The sequence below is a fragment of the Pollachius pollachius genome (genome assembly GCF_949987615.1).
Source record: "Pollachius pollachius genome assembly, chromosome: 6".
In the NCBI taxonomy this organism is placed as follows: domain Eukaryota; kingdom Metazoa; phylum Chordata; class Actinopteri; order Gadiformes; family Gadidae; genus Pollachius; species Pollachius pollachius.
Genome location: NC_136939.1, coordinates 62,501 through 72,500, shown reverse-complemented (window position 1 = coordinate 72,500; position 10,000 = coordinate 62,501). Strand labels below are relative to the sequence as shown.

General features: G+C 47.6%; 1 protein-coding gene across 1 annotated transcript; it reads left to right on the top strand.

The window, feature by feature from the left end:
* Positions 1-7,399: 7,399 nt before the first annotated feature.
* Positions 7,400-8,440, top strand: tpbgl (trophoblast glycoprotein like; the record flags this gene model as incomplete). Its single annotated transcript, XM_079737864.1, has 1 exon — positions 7,400-8,440. One exon carries the CDS (start codon positions 7,400-7,402, stop codon positions 8,438-8,440), a length of 1,041 nt encoding a protein of 346 aa, XP_079593990.1.
* Positions 8,441-10,000: the final 1,560 nt, after the last annotated feature.

The following is a 10,000-nucleotide window of genomic DNA, read 5'->3' as shown; positions in this document are numbered from 1 at the left end:
GCAGGAAGGCTTGCCTATCTATCTCCACGATGTCACTTCTGCTCCAACACACTCTGCAGAGGTAACTCTTGAATCCTGTGTGTATGTGTGTGTTTGTGTGTGTATGTGTGTGTTTTCTGAAGGCAATAGTGATGACATGACACCCTCACCTCTGATGGATTTAAGACCTGAATCTGTTCTCATCTCTCTGGTTCCCTGAGGACACACCGGGCGCTGCTGACAGCATCAAGGTTTACATAGAGGGTTAGGGTTAGGGTCAGGGGACAGAGGGGAGCTGGATCCACATTTACAAAGAAGGAGAAAAAGATCCAAACATTTTGGGAAGAAATATTGATAATGTAACAGGTTCATCAAGCTTACATGCCTTTACAAGACCTACATGATAAGTTAAGATATTACACCGAACACTTATGAATAAACAAAACATCTTTGTCTACAGATTTGCATACTACCTATGGTGGCTGAAACAGAGCAACATTTTGCCAATCTTTTGGCTTCTATAACTATACTCGTAGAACTATATAGTCCCCCCAACCGCAGTCCTCTAACCAATTTTTTTTGGATAACACCTAAACTTCCAAAGATTAAAGATATAAGTTTGCATTGGTAACCTAGTTGGCATATATGACTCACCAGTGGCTGATATTTCAGTAACTTCGAGTAGCAGCAGGTGTCCATATACAAACAGCACACCTCAATAATGAGTACATTTTTCAGAGTCTCGTTTACAATTACAATGTCTGGAGTGTTTACTATGTGAAGCGGCAAACTCTTTGCTCACCCTTCTAATTCAAGCATCAGTTTAGAAGCACAGATCCACATTTACTTGAAAGCACGCACAGAGAGTGTTTAACTTGATGTTGTGAATGTGTGAATGTGACTTACATAACTTACATAATTCAACCTTGTAGTTTGGTTAACATACTGGTGTAGTGAATCTCACTACGCGCTGGCGTTGGCAGTGCACCCGTCTGGGAGCCCTGGCCTTCGCCGCATCTGGACTGGGTTTCCACGGTGACACTGATACGTCTCCCCTCACCACGAGGCGGGACCGCCCGGTCCGCCGGAGCGAGAAGGGCAAGCAGTGGTCACCACGTCTGATATCAACTGGAACCCAACACAGCCTCCAGAGAGTCTAGTGTCCCCAACACAGCCTCCAGAGAGTCTAGTGTCCCCAACACAGCCTCCAGGGTCTAGTGTCCCCAACACAGCCTCCAGGGTCTAGTGTCCCCAACACAGCCTCCAGGGTCTAGTGTCCCCAACACAGCCTCCAGGGTCTAGTGTCCCCAACACAGCCTCCAGAGAGTCTAGTGTCCCCAACACAGCCTCCAGGGTCTAGTGTCCCCAACACAGCCTCCAGGGTCTAGTGTCCCCAACACAGCCTCCAGGGTCTAGTGTCCCCAACACAGCCTCCAGGGTCTAGTGTCCCCAACACAGCCTCCAGAGAGTCTAGTGTCCCCAACACAGCCTCCAGGGTCTAGTGTCCCCAACACAGCCTCCAGAGAGTCTAGTGTCCCCAACACAGCCTCCAGGGTCTAGTGTCCCCAACACAGCCTCCAGGGTCTAGTGTCCCCAACACAGCCTCCAGAGTCTAGTGTACCCAACACAGCCTCCAGAGTCTAGTGTCCCCAACACAGCCTCCAGAGAGTCTAGTGTCAATACTATACTTCTACAATACTACTACTGCTACTAGGCCTACTACTACTACTAATACTATATTACTACTACCTCGACTACTACTACTATGGATAAATGTACTATGCTATTATTACTCCTGCTACACATGATAGTGATTAAAATAATAATAATCCAAATGGACTAAACAGAAACAGCCCCTAAATTGGACCCTGATTGCTCATTAATTCCATTTTGGGCTTTTAAAATGTCCACATTGATTGCGAGGAGCTTTCCGGTTAGAGGATATCAGCAACTGAAGACTTGTAAGGGACGTTAACTTATTCCTGTAGGGTCTGGATGTGAACCGGCAGCCTCACATGACCCTTAAGGACACACCTAAGGATCAAGACTATCAAGATGATCTAGAGATGATCACCTATCCATGGTGGCCCTATTGATCGGTTCACTCTATTGATCGGTTCACCCTATTGATCGGTTCACTCTAGTGATCGGTTCACCCTATTGATCGGTTCACTCTATTGATCGGTTCACCCTATTGATCGGTTCACCCTGTTGATCGGTTCACTCTGTTGATCGGTTCACCCTGTTGATCGGTTCACCCTATTGATCGGTTCACTCTATTGATCGGTTCACTCTATTGATCGGTTCACCCTATTGATCGGTTCACCCTGTTGATCGGTTCACTCTGTTGATCGGTTCACCCTGTTGAATGGTTCACCCTATTGATCGGTTCACTCTATTGATCGGTTCACTCTATTGATCGGTTCACTATGTTGGTCTACTGCTGGGCCTGGACCCTGGTTCCTTGCCAGTGATCTACTGTCTGTCTGTCTGGGCACACTCCATTAACACTCTGAATTACTAATGTATGTTCTGCAGACAGGAGACACCAACGCCTCGGGATTCATTTACAGTCCGAATGTCTCCAGCCCACCTGGCAGAGTGTCTCCACCCATCACCCCTATTCCTCACCTGTCCCCTAGGCTCCTTCCTCCACCTCCTCCTCCTCCTATTCCTCTTCCTCCTCCTCCTCCTCTTCCTCCTCTACCTCCTCCTCCTCAAATGCCCACTTGACCCAATGAGCACCAAAAGGTTCTTATCTTAAAGATATGAACTGGGGAGCTGCCCGCCTCTCTGCTGCCTGCTCTGGGGTTCTGTAACAGACGTATGCTGTAGTGTTCAAAACATTTTATAGTGTGTGTCTGTTTGTTTCTGCGTGTGTGTGTGTGTGTCTATCTGGCCATCTGTGTGTCTCTTCTCTTCATAGTTTTAGCTTGTCTTTTCCTTGGAGACTTATGTAGGAGGTGGTATGGTGAGTTGAGGACATTGTGTTTTGCTGTAATAAAATATTGTGTCATTACAGCAACACTAAGAAGTATATTTGGAGAGAATGTTGACCACACACAGGCAACGTTTTACCAATTTAAGTCATTTTTTAAGGCGGAACCTTAACCCAAAGTGACTTACAGTAAATAAAGGGCTAACCCCAACCCTACAGGGAGGAGACAGAATGCTGTAGCTTGGGGTCAGACACTAAACTATTCTAACTCACACACACACACACACGCTTGGCATACACACACACATACTGTAACCAGTGGACTCAAATGAGCAGTCTTGGGTAAATCAATGACAAGGTTGGATGTGAGTCTGCAGCCATTAGACTTGCATCACAGCAGAACCCGGTCAGGAGCTGCTTTCATCGCCCCCCCCACTGAGCCCTGGGGGGGCCGATAGGGCAGCTGCCCATGGAAGTAGCACAGGAGGTCCCAGGAGAGGAGGAGAGGAGGAGGAAGACGATAGGAGGAGGAAGAGGAGAGGAGGAGGAAGAGGAGAGGAGGAGGAAGAGGACAGGAGGAGGAAGAGGAGGAGGAGGAAGAGGAGGAGGAAGAGGAGAGGAGGAGGTAGAGGAGGAGGAGGAAGAGGAGAGGAGGAGGAGAGGAGGAGGAGCAGATGTGGAGAAGACCATCAGGAGAACCCCCCCCATGTTCCATTTCCATTCAGAGCGTTCAGCAGACCCTTTTATCCAAAGCGACTTACAATAAGCACATTTGTCATAAGAAAGTGAAACAACATATCGCTGTTGTACAGTAAGGATGTTCATAGAACCAAGTGCAAAGCATTAACAACCACTAGGTTAACCCACTCCCGTATACAACAAAGAAAGCTAGGACAAGATGCTATACAACTAGGTACTATATCTAAATACAACATGCAATCAGTGCGTACATTAAGTGGCTGGACAAACAACATACAGTAAGAAGGAAGGGGGGATGGTGAGGCTATGTAGGCTCTAGGTGAACTCTGAACAGGTGAGTTTAGAGTCTTCTGCAGAAGCTGGTGAGCGACTCTGCGGTCCTGACATCGGTAGGGAGCTCGTTCCACCACTGCGGTGCCAAAACAGAGAAGAGTTGTGACTTCGCTGATCGACCTTTGCTTGCTCTAAGCGATGGCGGTACCAGACGTCCAGCTGAGGTAGTTGAGCGGAGGGATCAAGCTTGGGTGTGTGGCTTTACTAATGCTTGGAGGTAGGCAGGGGCAGTTCCATCGACTGCCTTGTATGCCAGTACCATCATCTTGAATCTGATGCGAGCGACTACAGGGAGTCAGTGGAGCTCCCTAAAGAGGGGGGTGGATGCTCTGCAAAGGTTTAATGGTGGAGGCAGGGAGTCCAGCCAGGAGCGAGTCGCAGTAGTCGAGGCGGGAGATGATGAGCGCTTGGACCAGGAGCTGAGCTGCTTTCCTCGGGAGAAAAGGCCGGATCCTGTGGATAATGTAGAGGGCAAATCTGCAGGATCGGGCCACTGGGTGATGTTCAAACTGCTGCATAACTGATGTTTAGTACCACACTGAGGTTCCTGGCAGTTGGTGATGGAGATACAGAACCTACACACATACATACATTCATACACACACACACACAGACCCACACACATACACAAAAAGGCACAAGCAGACACACACACACACAAACACATGCATATACACATTGTGGTGGCGTGTCCCTGAGATATGAACATTTAAATTAACTCAATCAAAGTCAAAAGATGATTAGTTTTTTCATTTTCATTTCCTCATTCTGATTTTACTGCCTGAATGTAAAGACTTATGCAGATCCATTTATGATCAAATAAATTATAATCAGCATGAAACGAGGCGGAACCTGCCGAGAATGATGATGGCCAAGATTAGGACTTGAGTCGGGATGTTTTGTGTGCTGAAGAAAAACGCAGAGGCTTACATTACATGCACATTATGGGGCTATATCGTAGCTAGGTACCTTACAGACTAACAAACGTTTGGGTCTTCTCTCCTCCGTCCCATTTCATTTGTAGCTTCAGGAATGGAAGCTTGGGAGATGTTGACGCTGTCCATGGGGCTGGGCGATGGCTATTCACTCACTGACTGTTAGTCTGATAGTCAGAGCATCGCATTCTGCAAAAGTCACACCTCACCATCCATGTTTATAGAGAACTACAAATAGAGAGACATTAAGACAAGAATGGAAGGAAGTCTCTCTCTCTCGCTCTCGATCGTTCTTGCTCAACAATGCATTCATAGATACTCATTAGCATATGTAAATACACTTGCACATTTCCCATGCCCAAAGGATACAGACTCCTGCTCCCAAGTTCTGTTTTATCACTAGAAAGTTGGTGTTGTGAATGTTGAATCAAACACAAACTGTTGTACAACACATAGATTCACAAGTAAGTCTATAGATATTTGCAATTTTCCATAGATACTTGCAATTTGCAGATCTATGCACTCACACATACACACACACACACATACAGCCACCCACGCACACACACATACACGCACACTCACTCATACAAAAACACGCACGCGCGTGCGCACACGCACACACGCACAAACAAAAACGCACACACACACGCACACATACATCGGCCCATAGACACACATACATGCAACTAGACCTATCGGCATGGAGAGCAGGACGCATGTAACACTATCTGAGTGGAATAAGCGTTTTAGCTCTCGTGGGCGTGAGGGCAAACGCTCCGCCAGACGGATCACGTACCGCCGGGCGAGGGTAACGTTACAGGGGGAGCGTCTGTGGTCTGATCCTCCTCCGTTCGGACGCTCATGGCTGGCGCTGTCCGAGGGGCTGAATCCTCTGAGCTGGAACCAGTGGACTGAAGGAAACTTGTCGATTCTAACATCATTCACCAGTTTGAAATCGAGTCTCTTTGCCAGGCCAATGGGCTCCATTTGAAATGAATTAATTTGTCAGCGGCCACATTGTGTGTTGAACGGCTCATTGATGTGTTGACCGGCTCTGGGGACGTGGGGATCAGACGTCCCCAGAGAGGAGATCTTTGCCCCAGCGCCGTGAGACAGACCTGGACAGCGCCATTAAAAGACCCTTGATTTGCAACAAACAACGGTGGAAACGCACAATAACCGAAGCATGACTTCAATACTAACGACTTCTTGCTCTTCCTGATGGATTGGGGTCTGTAGCGTTAAACCCTGCATTGCTCACAGAGACAGGGCTTAGACTGATTACATTTCACACAACATTGAATTATTTTGCGCACAGTAAGACCGCCATCATTATTTATTTCATTCAGCTGTAAATGATGAATGGTACCTAGCTTCCTCCGCCATCGTCTCGGCCAACTGTACGAGGAGAACCTAAACTACAGATTTTAGTATAGAGTATCTACTAGTATAGTTCTGTTATAGAGTATGAGTTATATTATGGCGTAGTAGTTACATTTATAGAGTATAGTTTAACAATAAAGTATAGTTCTACTAGTATAGTTATATTATGTAGTATAGTTATATTAAAGAATGTAAAAACTATAAAGTATAGAGTATAGTTCTACTAGAGTATAGTTATATTATAGAGTAGGAGTTATATTATGGAGTACTAGTTACATTTATAGACTATAGTTAAACTATAAGTATAGTTCTACTATAGAGTATATTATAGAGTATATTTAAATTATGGAGTAATAGTTATACTTTATAGAATATAGTTCTACGAGTATAGTTATATTATGGCGTAGTAGTTATACTATAGATAGATAATAGTTTTATTATGGAGTAATACTTAATAGAGTATAGTTCTACTATAGAGTATAGTTATATTACAGAGTACCGAGTATAGCTATATTATAGAGAATAGTTCTAATATAGAGTATAGTTATATTACAGAGTACCGAGTATAGCTATATTATAGAGTATAGTTCTACTATAGAGTATAGTTATATTATGGAGTAGTAGTGATACTAAAGATAGAGTTAGTTAAGTTATGGTAGTTATACTATATTATCATCGTATTCACTGTCCACACAGACAGCTGTTGTCGGTCTCCGAAACACGATTTGCTGCTTCATAAATCTCTCTCTCTCTCTCTCTCTCTCTCTCTCTCTGTCAACCATGTCTCGTGATGAGGGACCCTGCTGCCCCCCATCTGTCTGTCCGTCCGTCCGTCCGTCCGTCCGTCCATCCGTCCGTCCGTCCGTCCGTCCGTCTGTCTGTCTGTCTGTCTGTCTGTCTGTCTGTCTGTCTGTCTGTCTGTCTGTCTGTCTGTCAACGGATAAAACATATACAGTAGCTGAATCAGAGATGATCCTCTCGGCCCAATCGCAGCCTCCGGTCTGCGCTGACGTCCCCCGCGCGGCGCGGAGTTCAGCTCGTAAGGGGAGGGGACTGACGGGTCTCCGGCTGATGGGATGGTCAGGACAGGACGGTGGGTCATAGCGGCGTGCTGTGAGGTGTTGGGAGGATGCATGGGGGGGCGTGGATGCTGTACTCTGTGTTTCTGGACCAGCGGCTCGTCTGTTTCGCGGTGCTCCTGTTCTTTATTCCCGTCAGAGGGGACTACTGCCCCCCGTCCTGCCTCTGCGCCAGAGAGTCGGGGACCGTCACCTGTCGCGGGGGAGAGCACCCCGGGGTGCCAGGGGACATCCCGGATTGGGCTTCCACTTTCATACTCCGGGGGAACAACTTGACAACTTTACCGCGTTGGGCGTTCTGCCCCAGCGGCGCGCGGCGGCCGCTCGTGACGCTGTCGCTGTCGCACAACGGGATCCGCGTGATCGAGGCGCACGCCTTTCAGGGACTTTATGCTCTGCATGTGTTGGATTTGAGTCACAACCGGCTGGTATCCATCTCACCGGGATTGTTCTCAGGTTTACTTGAACTCCGCTCGCTGAACTTCAACCAGTCCCTCGCGCCGCTCGCCGCCGTGCAGCTCGTGAACGCCCTCAGTGGCGCAGAACATCTGCGCAGCCTCCACAGACTGGACCTGGCGGGAAACCACCTGACGACCCTCCCACTGGGTCTCCACATTTCCAACCTTCACACGTTAGTGCTGACGAACAACTCGATCCAGACCATCGGCCGGGACCACGTGGACACGCTCTACCAGCGACCACGCATGCGCATCTACCTGTCCCTGAACCCGTTCTGGTGCGGCTGCGAGCTTGAGGCGTTCTGCTCCTGGCTGAGGAACTCCTCCCAGGTCCCCGACGTGGGGGCCCTGGTCTGCAGCGGGCCTGGGGCCCGGCAGGGGGTCCGGCTGGACCACCTCCAGGAGGAGGAGCTGGGCTGTGCGGACCAGGACCTGGAGGCGGTCTCGTATGTGTTCCTCGGTCTGGTGTTGGCCTTGATCGGGTTGGTGTTCCTGATGGTGCTCTACCTCAACCGAGGGGGCATCAAACGCTGGCTGAACAACATCAGAGAGGCGTGCCGCGACCAGATGGAGGTTTACCACTACCGATACGAGCAGGACTCCGACCCCAGGCTGGCCAATGTAGCCGTGTAGGGACTCTCTCTCTCTCTCTCTCTCTCTCTCTCTCTCTCTCTCTCTCTCTCTCTCTCTCTCTCTCTTTCTCTTTCATTCAACAATGCAACGTGTATATTGTGAACATAATACTACTATAAACAATGTCATAACTTAGAATACAGGTTGTGTGTTTTAAAATCGACTTGTGGACATATGTCACACGAGTCCCCCCCCCCCCCCCCCCCCCCGAACTCATTAGCACAGTGAGACGGTACACAACTCCTCTGCAGCTAGAACACAACAAAGTTGGTTGTGTTGAACGACGTCCATAACACAGGATGTTCAGACGGTGTTCAGACCGCTAGGGATGGTGTTTATCAGAGTATTAGAGCGCCGTCATGGAGGGTTGAACCGCTCATCATGGAGGGTTGAACCGCTCATCATGGAGGGTTGAACCGCTCATCATGGAGGGTTGAACCGCTCATCATGGAGGGTTGAACCACTCTTTACTGAGCGCCCCACAGTGAATCGCGTGGATCAATGTTTCCAACCGACCACATGTCTTCATCTCACGCTCGCTCGCTGTGTTGTTACTATTTTACTATTTGAAGTCATCTGTGGATTCAACCAACAGGGAATTTAAGAGCAATAGTCCTAATTTAGACATGCATGTGAATGTTCTAGAGGCTGGAAAAATATGAATACTACAATTATAATAAAAAGGTGCAACTGAAAGAATGAGTGGTTTTTCCTTTTACGTATTTTCCCTTTCCACAAAGTCAAGCAAATGTTTAATACACTCAACAAATACGCAATCAAAGTAATGTGTGATATGTAACGTTGTGTTATGTGTGATATGTACGTTATGTGTCAATTGTGATATGTTACGCTATGTATTATGTGTGATATTTCACGTTATGCGTTATGTGTGATATGTTAGGTTATGTGTAATGTGTGTTACGTTACGTTATGCGTTAGCTAAGGAGGTAGAGCGGGTTGTCTGGTAACCGGAAGGTTGCTAGTTCGATCCCCGGCTCCTCCTAGCTGAGTGTGGAGGTGTCCCTGACCGAGACGCCTCCCCCTAAGTTCTCCTGACGAGCTGGTTGTCGCCCTGCGTGGTTGGCTCCGCCATTGGTGTGTGAATCAATGGTTTTTAGTCGTTTGGATAAAAGCATCAGCAAAATCCCCTAAATGTAAATGTCAATTTGATGTGTTCAGGGTTTAGGTCTGTTTTTCAGAACCACCTTGACGAACTCTGTTAAGTGTGTGACCCCGGATCTTGTACTACTAATCTCAGAAGTCCTCCATCTTCTCCTTCTTCCCTGTTAGCTCTGGACCCCAGGGGTAAGGGGGGGGGGGGGGGGGGGGGAATTTTAGCGCCATGGCATCACTAATCCCATCAGAGCTGTGACTAATAATACAGGGTGAATGCTGATTGACAGACTGAAATGAAACCACTGCTGCTCTTGTTGACTGACTGCATGGCCCGTAGCAAACAACCTCTGGATTAGACATATCTCTGTTCTATATCCACTTAATGAGACACATATCTGTTATATATCCTCTTTATTAGACCCTTCTCTGTTCTATGTCCCCTTA